The following is an 18,527-nucleotide window of genomic DNA, read 5'->3' on the forward strand; positions in this document are numbered from 1 at the left end:
GCTAGCCTCTGCAGGACAGCGGGGTGCCTTCACCCCGCTGCCCTGCAGAGGTTTGCGCGCAGCCGTCCCCAAGCTAGAGCAGCGAGACGGAGCCCTCCGTCTCGCTGTTCTGGCTTGGGAACAGCCTTGCTAGCTTCTGCAGGACAGCGGGGTGAAGGCACCCCGCTGCCCTGGAGAGGTTTGCGCGCAGCCGTCCCCAAGCTAGAGCAGCGAGACGGAGCACTCCGCAGTGCTCCGTCTTCCTGTTCTGCCTTTGGGCTTAGCGGCGCAGCCTGCATTCGCTCTATAGGACGCACACACATTTCCCCTTAATTTTTGGAGGGGAAAATGTGCGTCCTATAGAACGAAAAATACGGTATCTCAACCAACTACTATTCTGTGACCATAACCAAGTACCATAAGCTAATAGTAGGCTTTGCCTACTTCCACTATAGTGAAAATCAGACAGAAATCTAAAACAACCTGCTTGCTCATGATGAAGTACACCCTATTGCATTATTCATTTTATAGTTTGATCACACATTGGGGAAATTAACCTTTCATGGGGAAGTTATTGTCTGGGTTCTCCTTCTGCCCTAATTTTGCCACCTCCGTTCTTTACATCAACCAGATGTGAGCATGAAGACCTTGGACCATATGTCAGGCTCAAGATGTTTTTCACCTCAGCTTGTAGACTTTCGTTAGATTCTGGGCAATCTTAACTTCCGCGAATCTGAAAACCAGTAAATTTTTTAGTTGTCAGTTCTAAAGAGAGCTCATAAAACCCGTGTCCTAAAAGTTCAGCGACCAGAAGCCAAATAAACTTGCCTGATTTATTTCTCATTTTTTAAAAAAAATCTCCTTTAAAAAGCTTGGTTTTCCTAGTATGATAGGAATTGTTTGCTGAAACTACAGCTTTGCAGGTTGTAGTGCCTATGTGTTGTGATGATTTTCCAAGATGGTCATCTCTGCTAGATTTAGAAGTTACTAATCCATGCTTCATTTCAGAAAGCACTCCTGGGCTACCTTAAATTCCGCTCGTGCAATGGCTCCGTCTCTTTAACAGTCTCACCTTCTCGCCTTCTTTAGGATGCTTATTTCTTAAGTGCAGAAGAGTGCATCACAGCTGGGCATTTTCAGAATCAGCACCCAAACATTTGCCGCCTGTCCCCAGATGGTCACTTTGGATCCAAGTTTTTCACTGTGGTGGCTACAGGTAAAAACAAAACAAAATGCAACCTCTTTTGCAAACACCTGAAAGGTTTCATAACCCTCCACCCCCACTCCATTAAAGCAGCAAGCTTTTCAGAAATTGAGACCAGTAAAAGAAAACAGTGCTTTTGGCTTTCGGTGGTTTCTAACTGCATGTGCTTAGGAACCCTCTGCAGACTAAAAAAAGCCCACAAACCCAGGAGCAGTGGGGCTTGCATGTGTGCCCTTGCCCCCAATCTCTGTTTTTAAGCCCGAGTGTTTTCAACTTTAGTTGAAGAGGAAACCTCCTTCCCCTCCCCAAAATGAAGTTGGGTTATTTGGAAATGCTTATGTTAACAATGTTAAAACCGTATGATTTTTGTGCGCACGAATTAAGCCAGTCATTCTGCCTTCCCATTACGTCTTATGCTGGGTTGGGGGGGTGCAGTTGCTGATAAACAGTATGCATCTTTCCTTTCCTTTGGTTTAAAAATCTCCCTGACAAATGCCCCTCCATGTGCAATATTTAATAAAGCTTTTCAGTGGTACCTTTTGCTAAGACGAGGACTGTGTGAGATGAAGCTGAAATCTCCTAATTGTATGAGAAAGTGTTGCTCAGTGCTGCACACACAAAAAAAGTCTACAGCACAACATAAAAATCACAGTGGCCTGGCCTGTTCTGTGATAATGGTGGAAACCCAGTAAAATAAAACTATTTGCGGATGTAAGTGTATAAAACTGCGCAAATACATGTGACTTCTTCACTGTATGCAGTCATTTATATGACTTCTTAACAAATCCTCTTTTGGAAAGTTGTGTACTGTTTGCCATTTGAAACTCTCTTAAGCCAATAAGGCTCAGAAGAAGAGTCCTTTGTACTTAAGGCAGAAAATCTAGATTTGGTGCACTTACATTTATTGGCTCAGTGACGTTTTATATCCATTTTGAGTGTGCTACAACCTGTGTACAAATATACCTTCTCCTTCTCGAGTGTCTTAAAGGTACTTTTTCCCCCCAGGTGGTCCTGACAACCAAGTCCACTTCGAGGGCTACCAGGTATCCAACCAATGCATGGCTCTAGTACGTGACGAGTGCTTGTTGCCATGCCGCGATGCTCCAGAGCTCGGCTATGCAAAGGAATCCAGCAGTGAACAATATGTGCCTGATGTGTTCTATAAGGCAAGTGTGGATAACCTCCATTGACATATGGTCCTTTCTCATTTCTGGGAAAGGGGTGTGGTTCACGCTCTTCTTTTCTTTAAGGTGACTAAACAGTAGTGGCAAGCCATGGAGGATAGCCCTTTCCCAGTACTTAACGTCTGGAATTTCCTTCTGCCCTTGGGAGGGTGCTTAGCCTTCTCTTGAAAGGATGTTGGAAGCCTAGGCTATTGTTTTTTCATGCCCAAGCTAGCTGTCAAAGAAAAAGGTGCACTAGCTGTTCTGTCATCTTTCTCTGGGTTGATTGCTGCATAAGCAGCAGTTCTCCTGGCACCCTCTTCCTTCCTCTCCTCCCTAGCTCTGGAGACAACCTGTCTTGTCTGCCCTGTGCATTGGAAGGTGTTGCTGCTGAGCCATATCTCCTGTCTACATTGGCACATTTGGCCTGTGTTGTTCAGAGCAGTGCATCAGCATTGGGGAGCCACCTAAGTCAAGATTCTGCCATGGCTCCGCAGTTGTTGCTTTTGATGTTGTCTCTGTCAGATCCACAACGAAACCTCTGAACCTTGAAGTTATAGGGCAGGCACCCCCAAACTCGACCCTCCAGGTGTTTTGGGACCACAACTCCCATCATCCCTAGCTAACATGACCAGTGGTCAGGGATGATGGGAATTGTAGTCTCAAAACATCTGGAGGGCCGAGTTTGCCTAGGCCTGTTTTAGGGGGTCATCAGAACAGTAAGCTATTGCATTGATTGAGTATAAATTGGAGCGTGCATTCTTGCACACACACACAAGCTTGCAAACAGAAGTTCAGCAATATGTATGGAAATGCAGATTTGCAATAGTTTCTTGTATAAATAAGCTCAATTTCCCTTTTCTTGAAAATCCTCCTATCATACTCCAGATCCTGTTCAGCTTCAGTCAGAGTTAAGCTACTTTGTGCCCCCTATCGAGCCCTCTGAATTAATGATGCCACTTGTGTTTGGCTGTGACTGCCACCCCTCTTGTTGACTTCGGATGCCTGACTAATGTTTGCTGTTTCCTTTGCCCAATTATGCTTAGGTGAGATGCTCAGTGAAGCAAAACGATGCAGCAATAAAAGCTGCAGGTTTCTGACAGTCGGCGAGAATAGTTTTTGTTACGTAGGATATACTTATAAGACACCCGGTGAGCAGCATCAGTTGCTGCATAGTGACAAGTAGCAAAATAGAAAACGTGGATTCAGAGAAGGTGAATTTCGTGGTGGGGAAAGAGGGGGGATGAGAGCTTTGAGTATAGAACGATGTAAAAAAAGGCATAGGTAGATCCAGAAGATTGGGCAGCAGGTAGGTTATAAATAATTCCTCTGTTTTGTTACTACAAGCAGACAGCATTTTTCTCCCCCCCCCCCCCGCCCTTAAGTCTGCCTTATATGTTGTGATTCAAGAAACAAAAAAATTGAGATATTTTCAGTACTTCACTTTGTGTCTATGTGTGCTTTCCAAACCAGAAAATTCTGGAGCAGACTTTAGAAGACTGAAATCTGATTACTCTCTTCTTTTTTTAGTATTGTGGTTTTTTATCCTCTCAGCAAAAGTCTCCCTAAGATGGCAGCATTTTGTAAGCAGTAATTAGTATGTGCAGCCGACACCCAATGCACAAAGTGTTGACGGTGGCACTCTGGAATGGGAATTTACCAAGGCCTCCGCTATCAGTCCCACTTCTGTTTACTTGTACAGTGTGAAGCCATTTTGTGTAGGGTTCTCACTTACACTTTTCAATCCTGCAGTACAGAAATTTCCAGCTATGGCTTGTGACTCAAAATTACATTGCTTCTACTTTCTTTGAATACAACCTTGCCTGGCTATATAGCTGTCACTTGAATTGATCACTGAGCCTTTAAAATTCAGGCTGCTCGGAAATATACTCTGGAATTCAGGCAAGTGTTTCAATAATCCTTGAGCCAGATGCAACGTAATGAAATCACTGGAAAGTTTAGTAAATTCTGTGTTTAAGGACCATTTGGGCCTTGATAAATATGGAAGACCTGGCTCTTTAGACAATACTTTATCACAGATTTTGTGAGTGACAGCTTCATAAAGGATCGTTAAGACATTGTCTTGGTGCCAGAATATCTCTGGTAGGCTCTGGCCCTGTTAGAATATGAAGCACAGCCTTAGTCGTCAAGTACGGCTTTTCTTATTTTATTTGGCTGGTTATACTTCTATACATTTCAGTTTCTGCCTTGTACAGTAGGGGAGAGTTATTGTTATTGTTTATGCCATATGACTTTGACAACTTAGCAGGAACAACTTGTGGTCACCTTTTACTTATTCAGAAAGCAAGAGATCTGCATCATCCATTCACAGAAAACACAGGAGCAAAATAACCCAAAGGTTCTGAGAATAAAATGTTTTCTTTTTTGAAATCCATTCAGTGTGTTTTGAATTTTTCACTCTGTCAAGGTTATTTTAGCATTCTTTTCATAAAAGGCAGGTGTGTTGAACCAAAGGTGAGACTGTCTCAGAAGGCTTGCAAATGCCATTTGATGGGGAGTTGCTGCAAGGATGAGCTCACATATGTTCATAGATTCCCTTCCTTTTAATATACGCTATTGGCTCACTTTGATGCAGTGCTTATCTGGGATGCTGGGCTGTTGGCCCAGAGAGGGAAGCTATCTGTAAGCCTTGGATAGTTGCCACCTGTGCCCTCATGGCGCCAGGTGGATTGATGGGAGGTTCTGGCCAAACTGATGCATGCTATCATTTGTATAAGTAAAGAATGAATATTTTTCTGGGTGCAGACAAGTCATGGCGACACCTCACTGCTGTGGTGTCTGACCCACGTCTGTAGTGGCTTTGGGGGTTTTGCAGGCTGTGTTGTAAGCTTACATTTCCCTTTAATATAGCACTATTCTGGCGTTCTTGACATCCTCCTTTGGTATCCCTGCAGCAAACCATTTTTTGCACAGACCCTCCTTTGGGCCTGTGGTTCAGAACAAAAGGTTGCCTTATTTTCTCCGTATTCTATCCTTACCGTGGTATTAGGAGCACTTAACACTCAACGCCCCATTCTTGTGAGATGAAGGAATATATTTTGATCCAGGCTAGGGGTTTAGCTAAGGGAGGCTGTTGTCCTGCAGTGTTGGTTTATAACATGCCCAGAACAGGAAGACGTTAATGAGCTACTTGGGCTAAATTATTTATTGGGGTAAAAGCTTTTTAAAGGTTGGTCTCTTGGCAGCCAGCTACTACAAACCAGCACAACTACCTTTCCAGAAAATTAGGAGAGATCTGCATTGGAGGTTTTTGGAGTGTGTGTGTGTGTGTGTGTGTATGTGTATGTGTGTGTGTATATATACACACACACATATATATATAAATGGCTTAAGCACTCACATGAAAGAGCTTTTAGAAATTTGTTGGATCCGCCCCAAGAAGCCAATGTTTGTGTAATGTGGAGTACATTTATCTCGCAAGGTTAGCAGCAGTTTAAATACAGCAGAAGCTATTGAACCCCTGTGTCGTCTAGCTGGGTAGGAGAACAGATGCTCTTTAAACTCCTGCAGGCAGAGAAGAGGTGATGTATGTAAAATCAGAGAGACTTGAAGCGCTGCCTATGTGAAACTTTGCTCATTGCATAAAGTATCCAGTCCTGGTATATTGTTTCTATACTTTTGGAAAACGTTTTTCCACGAAGTTGTCTCAATTGCTTGCTGCACAAAAGAAGCCCATGTTGGGATCAAAGCCACACGTCTAGTGCGTTACTGGCTGCAGGGCCTCAGTGAGCCTAGAGGTGCTTAAAGGGCAAATAACAGGCTTCTTCTCTCTTGAGCCATCCTTGGGTGGTGCACATCAGTGCGTGTTTGTGGGACAGGGCCGGAGGCTGTTGCACCCATGACGGCATGTTCCAGCCATTGCTTGTTCCCATGAGAACAAGTATGACTCACTCATATCTCAAAAAGCACCAAAACAGGAAAACCAACAGCACCAGGTTTGCTCCAACTTTATGGAGCCAGGCATTTTTCTGACGCCTCTGGCCGTGCAAGACTTTTATGTCTTTACCACTCTCTTTATTTTGGCCCCTTAAAGACTAAATCAGCACTGGCAGCAATGCTTTTAACTGCATCTGGATGCTGAAATTTGACTGGTGTGAAGGGCTTGAGGCTAATGCTGGTGTGAACATTAGGAGTTTTGAGAACCAGAACAAAAAAAGCTGTTTAAATAGCTGTTCTCACTGTTGAAGAACACCTCCTCCCCTCACCCACCAATAGAGAGGGTGTCTGGAATGGAAAGTCTGATTCCCTGTGTTATTTATTTCATGTATTAATCACTTCCTATGAAGCATCTCAATACAATACAATACAATACAATACAATACAATACAATACAATACAAACATCTATAAAACAATTACAGATATAAAAACAATTTAAAATCCAGTACAGAGACTGACTGAAATAAAAAATTTCCACTGAGGCCTTGCTGAAAGCAAGAAGTCTTCAACCAGTGTTACAAAGACGACAGAGATTGTGCCTGTTCGATATGTAACAGCAGAGCATTCCAAGGGGCAGGTGCTGCCACACTAAATGCCCAATTCAGATACCATGTGGAATGGGCTTCCTGATAAGATGGCATCTGCAGGAGGCCCTCTTCTGCACATCGTAGTGATTGCTTTGGTACATAATGGCTGAGACTGTCTTTTGGGTATCATAGTCTCAAGTTGTATAGGGCTTTGTCACCGATTCCAGCACCTTGAACTTAGTCTGATAGCTAAGAATTAAGGCAGCCTTTATATCATTATCAATCATCCAACACCTGAGTAATCTGTAATGGGTTTTTATGCTTTATAAACTGCTTAGAAGCAGTTTGGCATCATGTAGTATATCAATTACTTGATAAAAGTACATTTCTCTGCTTTTCAGCTGGATGTGGGCAGGCAGGGTATTTGCAACTTCATGTAGCACCAGAAATAAGAGTTGCTAGGTTAACCATTTATAATAGAGAAAGGGCTAATTGCATTATTTTCAAGAATGTAGGAGGCTTGAGTATGCTATCTTAGAAGACAATTCTTTCCTATCTCAGCCAGTTTCCTCTTTCCAACTTACTTAAGCTTGGAATGTATTTTGCCCTTGCGAGTCTGAATAAGAGAATTTCCAGGCTGAATAATATGCTGTGTTCCTTTCATAGGTCTTTATCGAATGTCAACGGAGACCAAGCCTAGAGGTTTTATAGGGCTGGGGGAGAACTTCTGACAAGCAGATGTTGTTTGACTTACATTTCGCATAACACTAGATGTCTATAAATTTTAGATCTCCTTTCCTAAAATATATTGGCATTAGTTATCATAGCATAGTCAGATGAAATCACTGGAAGCCGTGAGAGCTGAACACTCTTTAAAATTTGGCATTTTCATCCATTTGCAATTTGCATTAATGGAGAGCAGTTCTCCGTTTTTATGTTTCTGGGTGTTTCAAACACCTCCTCTTCTTCCTGAAGCAGCATCCAGCCAGTCTGCTAAGTTTGACTTTCCATTATCTGGCTGTCATCTTATTGGGCACCCCTGTGAGTCTCGGGCTCTTGAAGTTGGTTGCTGCACCGCAGGACTCCAGCTCTAGACTTATTTCATGGATGTCTCAACATTCCATCAAATGCAGCGTGCCAAAAAAGAAAAGGGGGGGGGGAGAATCCAAAGGGGAATCTGAATTTTATGGATCCTTTGAAGCAGAGTAGCAAAGGTTTAGTGCTTTTGCAGGACTCTGCTCCCTTGTTGACTTTTGAAAAATACATACGATCTTAGGACCAATGCAAAGATGTCATCTTTTCCAGTGAGTTATGTTGTTATTGATGTTCTAATGTCCAGGAAATGTTTGGGGTTGGTAGAAGATGAAAGGCACTTGAGGACACTTGTGTTACCGATAGACATTTGCCCCTTGCATCGTTCTTTTACAGACTGAAAAACTGGATACGGTTTTGCATTTAGACTGTCGCTCCAGCTTTGTATGGTACGCTGGTCTAAAGAATTGCCAGCTGCTAGATTTTAGTATGACATATCAGGTTTCCTCTTGTCAAGTCATTCCAGTGGCAATACTGGAAGGCCAAGCACTCTCTATTAAGAGCTGCCTGGTACTTGTTTTCTTCTAAAAAACCAGGACTCCTGGGTATTGTTGAGTTATGAGCACTTGATATGTACGAGGCCTTTAATTCAGTCTGGGGATAAATTGAGAATCCTGATGTTCTGTTGATGTTGCCTTGAGACAGGGACATGAGACGCCGAGCACATACTTTCTTGGTTGTTGGAATCATTCAGAATACTCAGGATTCCTTTGCCCAGAAAATGCTTATGATATTTGTCCAGCCTCTTCCCACTCCCCCTTATTTATAGAGCTGTACAGGGTTCTTTATGCCAGATTTCCAGTGACATATCCACTGAAATGTTCTCATCAACTTTTCTAGTTCCCAGCTTGCCTTTTGCTTATGAAACATCTACTTTCTAGCTCCAAATAGCCTGTTGTGTACCCCATTGCTACAGACTAGTTTTCTGCCCCCTACTTACTTTCTCTGGCCCCAATATAACCCATTTATACACTTCGCTACTTTCTTATTTCATTTTTAAGAGGAAAGCAGAAAACTAGCCAATACCAGGATTGCCAGTTCAGCCGGCACTAGAATGGGGGCTATTTATTCCCCACATTTATTCTCAGTGCAACTCCTCTCTCATGTGGAAGAGTGACCCTGGTGACTCACATTTCAGCTTGTCATTCCACATGCCTCTCCCTCCTTCTCTGCAGTGCTACTGTCTACCGACCTGTATCGCCTATCTGTACTTGCACATTTAATTGTGCTGGGGATAGGTAGTTTCATCAGCCCAGAAAGTTTTCATGTAGTTGTGTCAAGGCACTGCGGACAGGATGGTGGTCCCAGACAGGCTGGACAACGCGTTGTACTTCCGCAGCTGGAATTTTTTAAATGTTTTGCAACACGTTGCATGTAAGTACAGAATGGTGCATGTTGATAAAGCTCCCAAAAAAAGGTTTCGTTTAGTAGTTGCTGTGACTGTTCACTTAAGGAAACAATTTCTCATATATTAAGCATAATTTGAGTCTCCTTTTCTATGGCTAAGGACCCCCGCCCACTCTCCTGCATGTGTGCTATTAGGTAGCCCAATCCCTGCTAAAACTCCAGGCTATCTGGGAGTCGGAGACTGAAACCACATTGCTATTTCCAGGGCTTCCTCAATCACGGGCAGGTGCTTTTTGGCTTGTCAAATCGGTTGCAACCATTCTCAGCCAGGTAACAAGCAGCCCTGTCACTTCTCGCTGGGGTCTGTGAAAACTTCTCCCAGCTGAAGCAGCAGGGTGGCAGAAGCATGCTGCTTCCAGACCAAAGGTGTAGCTGAGGTTTATGTGTGTGCATTTTAATTCAGGATAAGGTACATATAGCAAGGTTAAGACTCTAGGAATGTAATCCTTACTCAGAAGTAAGCCCCACGGAATTCAGTAGGACTTCCCCCACAAATAAGTCTGTATAGGGTTGTAGCCTCAGTCACTTACATATGGGGAGTATTTGGGAGCCCAACAAAGTCCCAGTGTTAAGTCATCTATAATCCTGATTACCCCATTTTTGCCTTTCATCACCATAGAGTGCTGCAGCTGCGACACATGCAGTTCATTAGGAAAGTAAATAAAACAGGAAGTATCACAATGCCAACCCATTAGTTTGCACAGTGCGTAATTTTAGCTTACGAAATGCATTGTTGCAGAATGATGTGATGGCAACTCACTGGGCTTTTAAACATTTGTTAGACAAATTCATGGATTATAGTAAAAAAAAATAAATTTATGGCACAAAAACTGAAAGGAGACCCATCCTGCCCGCAGCCTTACAATTTAGTATAATTCAAGTCCAACTGTAGGTCCGAAATGGGGTCTGTTCACAGCTGTGAGCCACGTTAGCTGAATGACATCTCTGCTTACCAGATGCTGGAGACAGTGAAGTGGCTGCCACCATATTATGTTGCTTGTGAGCTACCAAAGCCATTTAGCTGTTGCGGCTGGAAATCTGGACCTTGATATGACCCAGCAAGGCAGGTTTTTCCCCCTTTCCTGCAGCCATAGATCAAAGCCCCAGCACTGCTGCTGTCCTCTAATCTCTAAATCTTAATTATTTTTTCATATAAAGGGTTACCTCCTGACAGTGTGCTTTCATAGAGCATTTCTCTTTCCTGCCCCCACCAATAGCTTTGACAGCAACACTCCTGCATTTAAGGGCTTGCCAAGGGCCTTAGTCATAGATGCATCCTTGACGTTCAGAGATTTCTTGCCTCGGCTTGTTGGGTAGAGGAAGTTCTCTTGTAGCAGCTGCTTGCTGCTGTCATTTACTCCTTTCCCAGATATGCTAGTGGCCACGTATTGGCAATCTTTATAATATTGAAAAGATTGACCGGCTCTGCTTACACATTTTGGTTATGAGTGATCAGTTATAAGGACTGTATCTTCAGAACAATCCACGCATTTGTACAATGCTGGATCTTGAAATAAAATACTTAAACCCCACACAAGTTCTTGCTTTGTCTGTCTTTGTTCTTTCCACTGTACTGTTCTACTTCAATTGAAGTAGCAGATGTGAGGCACCATGATAGTGTCAATCGGTACCTGTACCTTGAAGCATTCCATCCCGCTGCTTTTGCCTATTCGCTTCTTGCTTAAAGATTCTGCAAGAGGCAAAAATATCCCGTCGGCAATACAGAGAAATGTTGCAGACCAGCTGCTGAATTTGTACCAGAGCTCTTCCTCAAGAGAGGGGTTAAAATAGGACGTTTCTCCTTGCTTAAAGTATTCAGGTGCGGTTGGAAAGCTTGGGTAAGAACTGAATGCCCCCACTTCCTTATCTTGCAAAAGCAAATCAAGGGTAGATGTTAGAACCCCTATATGAGGGTACTATCTCTGGTGGCAAATAGCTCTCTTTGGAAACCAGGTCTGTAGCACCCTGCACATTTCATTCCATCAGTCCCCAAATAAATATTTGCAAGGAAGGTATTGTTTCCCTCACTGTCTCCCAACCGAAGTTTGTTAAGGCCTATAAAAAAAGTAAATTGCTAATACAGTAGCTTGTGTGCGTGTGGCGAAGGTCATGAGTCCCTTTCTTTCTTTCTTTCTTTCTTTCTTTCTTTCTTTCTTTCTTTCTTTTTTAGGGGCAGGATTTACAAATACCACTTGCAGTGGAGAAGATAGAAGGTTCTGTTTTATCGATAGGGGATGCCATTCAGATTTTAGTAACTGGACTTTTTAAAAAAAGTGTAAAAAGTGTTTTTCATTTAAATCCCTGGAGGGAAATATGAAAGTCAACAGGTGCTGGGGAAAAATGTCTCTGCATATTAGAACTTAATTGGATTTGAAGATGCGTTCCAGGTGGGCTAATTATATGGGTGGTATATATAGCAGGTTGTTTCTTGCACGGGCAGATCTACAAGTTGGTTTCATTGGATTTGATCTTGCTCTTTGCAGCCTTTTCAAGATTAAGGGCTGGCGCGTAGAACAGCTGCTCATCATGTTCTGCTGGCTGAATGCTGCAATGTAGAGCTAGAAGTATGGGAAGTGTCCCTAGAAAAGGCATAGGCGCCTTTTCCTCCCTTTACCCCCTGGCCCCCAAAAGGGAAGAGGCATGGGATGAAATCCTGTGGAGCACAATGAGTACTGACTGCTCCTGTAGAAAAGCGCAAGATTCCCCAAATAAATGCTGTGAAGACATGCCCATAAAAAAGAAATTGGCTTTTAAGCTAGTAAATTCCATCAGAAAAATTCCATCCTCCTCCCATATCTCCTGCTAGAGCTCAAGATATCTAAAGGTTCAAGCCCCTGGGCTTGTTGCCGAAGATATTACAACACCAAACAGTCTGTCTTATTTGAGAAATGAAAAGTATCTGTGAGTTTTTCCTCTATAATCAGCATTTCTTTAAAAGAATGCCTACAGGCTTATCATGTTTTGGGCAGGTGTCTGATTGGAAATGCCATGGATTTTCCTACAGTGAGAGAGGTCGGTGATAATTAATAATATGCTGCGTGTTTCCACTTATATATAAACAGCTGCTTTTTTCCATGAATCTTTCTAGTCATCTTTACACACAAACTGGGTTGATGAAACTTGGCATGTTCATTGTTGCTTGTTCTTTGGAATTTTTAATTTTGAGAAGTGTTACCACCTCCCCCCATTTGGGAACGTGGTGAAAATTCACCAAAGAGCACCCCACAGTTTCATATCAGTAAATTGAGGAGCAAACCTTGGTCAATCTAGGAGAGGGTTTTCCGATTGCCCAAAAATTGTTGCTCTGAAATGGATTTGTATCGCAATTTGCATGAGGTACAGAGAAACTTCCCTAAGACCCTCATTCTCCGTGACAGCAGGCAAACAGTCGTCCTGGACAGAGCTATCTCACCCACAAGGGGCCTCATCTAGCAACTTCTCTGCCTCTCTCTGGGTCAGCTACCTTGGCCCCGAAGGAATGAGCTCACACCAAGCACACACCCACAACTTCTGTTCAGCAGGCAGATAGGCATAAATGTGACATTTTGTGTAATACACTAGGTAGCCCCCAGCCCCGATCTGCTGCCTTTATTAAGTAAGCTTACTTGGGAGGTTGGGATTTGTTAGAAAAAAATATTGGCAGGGGTAGTAGTCTGCCCTTGACTCCTTGCCATGCTGCCAAACTCAGCTGCTTAGCTCACTTGTTACCTTGGCTTGGCAATGGGGCTGAGATGGTGCTCACCTCTTGCTCATGGAACCACTTGGTTACCTGCAGAGTGAGAAATGGCTTTTCATACATGCATAGCACAGTGTGCTCCTGGCCACCTCTTTTGTTGAATATCAGAAGTGTTCTGTTCAAAAATTGAATATAGTGGTACCTTGGTACCCGAACAACTCGGCTCCTGAATGCCACAAACCCAGAAGTGAGTGTTCTGGTTTGTGAACGTTTTCTGGAAGCCGAACGGCCAACGCAGCTTCCGTTTGAGTGCAGGAAGCTCCTGCAGCCAATCAGAAGCCGCACCTTGGTTTTTGAACAGTTTCAGGCGTTGAACGGACTTCTGGAACGGGTTAAGTTCACCGTACATAGAAATTCAGTGTGATCTGGATTTTTCTTAGTTCTCTGGGTAAGAAGGCAACAGTCTTAAATAAGAAAAAGATGAAAATTTGAACCTGTAGCTTTCAGATATTGTAGTGATGACCGAAGCATTTGCCTGCATCTTGAAGTATTGATTAGCAGTTCTCATCAGAAATGTCAATCTTAGGACTTTGTCTCCCTTTCTTACTGCTCGCAATGGAGGCGTGTGTGTGTGTGTGTGTGTGTGTGTGTGTGTGTGTGTGTGTGTGTCTACACCCTCCCTCAATCTTCCTGGCAATAAATCAAACATGCAGATTGACAGCTGTGTCCGAGTACTTGTCCTTGGGATCTGTCTCATAGTCACATTTTGCTTTTGGAAGCTTAGCAAATGTAAACTTTTATGTAAGGTCTCTGATTGGAAATTACAAATGTATAATTTATATAGGTCTGAGTGAATGATTTATATCCTGTTAAGTGGTGATTTAGGTGGAAAATACAACCCCCACTTGCAGAATCTTTAATGAAAAGTGTCTGTTCTTACGAATTTATTTCTGAAGCAGTGTTTGAGCTCGGTGTGTTTGACATAAATCAGGTCTAATTGTCAGTTTGTGATTAATGAACATATGCTAGTCATCTCCCACCCCACCCCCCCATAATTGAACTTGTGTTCAATTCATCAGACAGAGCGCAACAGGTTTAGGCTTTGTCAGATTGTGTGCGTTTTCTATCCCCTGATTTCAGAGAGGATGGCTTGGGGCTTCTCCTTTTTTTGAAACTGCAGAGGGATGGGAAAATGAGACTTTATTTGAAGGATAAGGTTTTTGGATTCAACAGGGCAGCTTGTCAAAATGTCAGTTGGATTGGCAAAGTCTTGGAATGCAAAGGCAACACAGTCCAGGCTGATCTGCTAGACCAGGGTTTCCCGAATTTGGGTCTCCAGCTGGTTTTGGACTACAATTCCCATCATCCCTGACCACTGGTCCTGGGCGTAAAATCTGTAGAGGTGTGGGAGGATTCCCATGTTCTGTTTAAAATATGTGACCAACAGTACAATCTGTTCTACAGTGCAATGTGGAACAAGTCCTGAAAGGTCAGTTTGTATATGAGAACCAGAAGCTCTCTTCCTTGCTCCCCCAACCTACCCCCCCCTTTAAAAGAGCCTTCAAAAATTGCTGCCTCGTTAACACTAATAACCATTTCAGTAAGCCTAGTTCACATAGAGATATCTCCCTGCTATATTGCACAAAGGATGGCTGAGAGATGGGGGGAGCACTTGGTTTGCCTGGGCAGTACAATTGTCCAAACCTAGGATGGAATAATTGTGCTAGATGGGACATCTGTGTAACTCCATGAGGGGGTGAATTGGGAGGGCATGCTAAATCAGGCTTGGCATCACACCTACTTTTTTGTTGGTAGTAAGGCATCTTTAGTTGTTCTAGACTTAAGTTATTTCATATTACTACAAAACTCTTAACCTTACTTGGTTAGATATGCATTTGCTGCAGGGGTGAGTGGCTTCTGTCTTTCATAGTCTACACTGAAAAACAAAGAAACGCAGCCACAGCCTAGAATTCCCACGTTCCACTTGATATGTGTGTAAATTTCTAAAACAAGTGTGTGTACTTGGGATCTCTGTATAATTAGGGTGTAATCGATCTTAAATATATAGTCATGTTTAAGAATATAAGTTATTCCTTACTGGACCAGATCAAGATCCAGTTATGTAGCTTTCTTTGCAAGAATCCAGTTAACCAGATTGCTGTGATCCACTGAGAATTAGCCAGTAGCCCACATGCAGCACACCAACCCCTGATCTATATTTCTCCTTAGTAATTTTGCATTGATCATTCAATCTAACCAGTAGACTTCTGTTGTTTCAGGATATAGACAAGTTTGGCAACGAGATTACTCAGCTAGCTCGTCCACTCCCTGTGGAGTACCTAATCATAGATGTAAGTATCCGTTACGCTTTTCTTTTTTTTTACTTTTGCAGAGGGGAAATAAAAACGGGCTAACCTCACCCCAACACTGAAGTTGAAATTTTTCACTTTGTTCCTTTCTTTAGCCGCCCTGCCTTTGTTAGGAAGCTAAATGTTAGCAAGCAGCTCGTAAGTCAACGCGGTTTTATTTTGGACTAGTGGTGATGTGAAACTTCAGGAAAGCTTTTAGCCTCCTTGTTAGGTGCTGCTTGGAGCACCTCGCTGCTCTTGCGAAATGACATTTATCCATTAGATGAGTAGAAACTGTCACCCCCCCACAGAGATGCTGGTGATTACATCACCAGGAGCTTGTTAGCTAGTGTCGTTTGTACCTTTCACTGGAGTGATTAAGCAGTCTGCTGCTTATAGTGACCGAGCCAGACATGGTTTGACTGTCTGGCTGGAAAACGGGTGGCTTTCTGATGTGCAGTAAGGATATGTGTGCATGGTATCAAGGAGCAATAAATGGCCACGGAGCTTGGATTTAGCATTAAAATGATGGGATGAAACTAGTCTACCAGATGGGAGCGTGTAGTAGTACAGTGATGATTCATCAGCAGACGATATGATAGTACAGGCACTGGTCTGATTCACTGCAGCAGCATGTAATATAGGCTGGAAACTTGAACATGGTCCTCCTCCTTGTCCATGTATTTACATAGCTGCTCAAGCGTTGGGATACAGGCATTTAATGCCTGATTCATGCCACAGTGATGGCCATTGTGTTGAGCCTGCAAACTTTGTATTCCAATTGACAGCCCAGAAACATATTTATTACCCAAGCAGCAAAGGCATCTGTGTGTGTGTGTGTTTTGGACTACCTGGGGTATAATTAAAATGAAAGGAGATTGACAGAACATGCACTTAGGAGGCGTCTGAAAAAAGAGACAAAACCGAATTTCTGAAGCCTCTCTTTACGGTTCTGCTTTTTTGTTATTCTCTAATGACTTGAGCTATTTCTGCACCTTTGGTTTTGGTTGCAAATTTTGCCGATCCCCGATTGAAAAGTCCTTTATCGGTAAGGCTCCATAGAATTGCAGTTGGGATGTGATAGCTCTTCACTTTCAGATATAAAGCTGGTAATATTAGTCCGCCTTGGGCATCAAGTGGGAGAGCAAGCAAGCATGGTCTCCTCCCTGCTGGATCCAAAAATCACAGTCACCTCACGTTAGTAAAGTTTACAAGCCCTCCAGAAGATGATGTGATTTTATTATAAAAAACATGCAGTTTCAGGAAGGGCATTGCTAGTTTGAACTGCTGAAGACAGTATTTCTACCTTTTCTGCATCAGATGGACCTACTCTAGAACAGCCAGTTCAAGCTTGCATGTTCCTGAATCAGCCGTGCTTTTTGAAAATGAATTCCTTGTTGCACTCTGCTTGTTTAGCCATGCATGCTGAAGTATCTCCTTGGGAAATAAGGTGGGCGTTAGATTGAGGCCTAAGCATGGAACCCAACGCAAGAAATAAGGCAGTCATCATCTCAACCTTTTTTTCTTTTTTTTAAATTTAAGATTACTACTACGTTCCCCAAAGATCCCGTTTACACATTTTCTATTTCTCAAAATCCATTCCCTATTGAGAATCGTGATGTTCTGGGAGAAACTCAGGTATGTGCAAATCATATTTGGGGTGCCAGGGTAGGATTGGGGGGAGGGCTTTAAACAATTTAACTGACTTTAATGTTTAAAGATCATAGGATGTTGTGCAAAACAATAACAACAATGGTTGGTTGCAAATGCTAAGTAGTCTAAAAAGCTCCCATTTGCAGTTGGTTATTGTGCTGAATTTGTGTGTGGGAGTAGCAGTTCTGTGGGGAGAAATTGCACGTAATCACATAAAATGTACTCTTAACTGTGAAGTATGTACATCAGAAGTCAGAACGTGGCTTGCGTAGATGATTGTAAGAGAAACGTTCTTGCACAATTCCTCATTTCCCCCTTAGAAACAGAAATGTTGCATTTTGCATCCCAGTAATAGGTCTCCCCAATGCACACAAGTATTTGTAGGTGTATGCCCCTTCAGCTAACCTCTTGCCTACTACTGCTTGGGCAAAAGGTCCCCTGCAGTATATGGCGGAAGGAAAAGCATGAACACTGTGAAGAAAGAGCTGCGCTTGGGAGAGACGACACCCTAATCTGCCTTGCCCTTTCTGTTCCTGCTGCGGACACAATTTGAGCTTGTGTCTGTGGAACTGCTGGGTCCAGAAACAAATAAGACTAGCTCAGCTTTTCATTCTAGTTATCCTGGCGACTCCTGTCAGCCAGCAAGGTCCACATATAAGTAAGTACATTTTTATTTATACCCCGCCCTCCTCAGCCAAGACCGGGCTCAAGGCGGCTAACATCACATATCAAATACATTAAAACACAATCAAACAATTAATTAATATACAGCTTAAAAATTAGAATCAGGATACAATTAAATGACTGCCCATGAATTACAACCATGGGGGCTGAGAACCTCAAGTATTCATCAGGGCCAGCTATCCATGTTGGTCCCACATGAGCCGATAAAAGGGCCAAAGAGGTAAATTACAGGGTCCCATAGAGGGGGGGGGGGGACAAACTGGGCCCGGACCGAAGGCCAGGCGGAACAACTCCGTCTTGCAGGCCCTGCGGAAAGATGTCAAGTCCCGCAGGGCCCTGGTCTCCTGTGATAGAGTGTTCCACCAGGCTGGGGCCAAAGCCGAAAAGGCCTTGGCCCTGGTTGAGGCCAGTTTAACCTCCTTGAGGCCCGGGACCTCCACGATATTATTATTTGCGGACCGTAAGGTCCTCCGTGGGGCATACCAGGAGAGGCGGTCCCGTAAGTACAGCCTTGTGCATGGAACGTCCTTAGTTTAAGCCTCTGGTTAGAAACAGTGAATGCAAGTGAAAAGTAGTGTGTCTGTCCCTAGCTGCGCTTGGTGGCTGTTTCAAGTAGCTAATGGCAGATGCTTTTGAAGACTACTGAGCAAGATCAAGAATGGTCTAAACTTTCTCTGGCGGTCCATCCATTCGTTGTTGTTTTTCTGATTGTTTTCATATCAGAGAGAGAACAAGTAGCTTAGTACAGAAAGGATTTGCAGGTGTGTTCTGGTTGGGTTGGGGATATTACAGAACTTGGTGTCTTTTCCCCAATGCACTCTTTTGACTTGCTAGG

At 43.2% G+C, this 18,527-nt stretch overlaps 1 protein-coding gene across 1 annotated transcript in view; it reads left to right on the forward strand.

Annotated features, from left to right (window-relative positions):
- NPLOC4 (NPL4 homolog, ubiquitin recognition factor) overlaps positions 1 to 18,527 on the forward strand; it is a 53,072-nt gene that overhangs the window by 28,591 nt on the left and 5,954 nt on the right. The window contains exons 11-14 of the mRNA XM_028714172.2: positions 1,069 to 1,195; positions 2,189 to 2,349; positions 15,287 to 15,358; positions 16,898 to 16,993. Of these exons, the coding sequence (XP_028570005.1) occupies positions 1,069 to 1,195; positions 2,189 to 2,349; positions 15,287 to 15,358; positions 16,898 to 16,993 (456 nt within the window). The remainder of the gene's footprint in view (positions 1 to 1,068; positions 1,196 to 2,188; positions 2,350 to 15,286; positions 15,359 to 16,897; positions 16,994 to 18,527) is intronic.

This window comes from Podarcis muralis, chromosome 2 (genome assembly GCF_964188315.1).
Source record: "Podarcis muralis chromosome 2, rPodMur119.hap1.1, whole genome shotgun sequence".
Lineage (NCBI taxonomy): Eukaryota > Metazoa > Chordata > Lepidosauria > Squamata > Lacertidae > Podarcis > Podarcis muralis.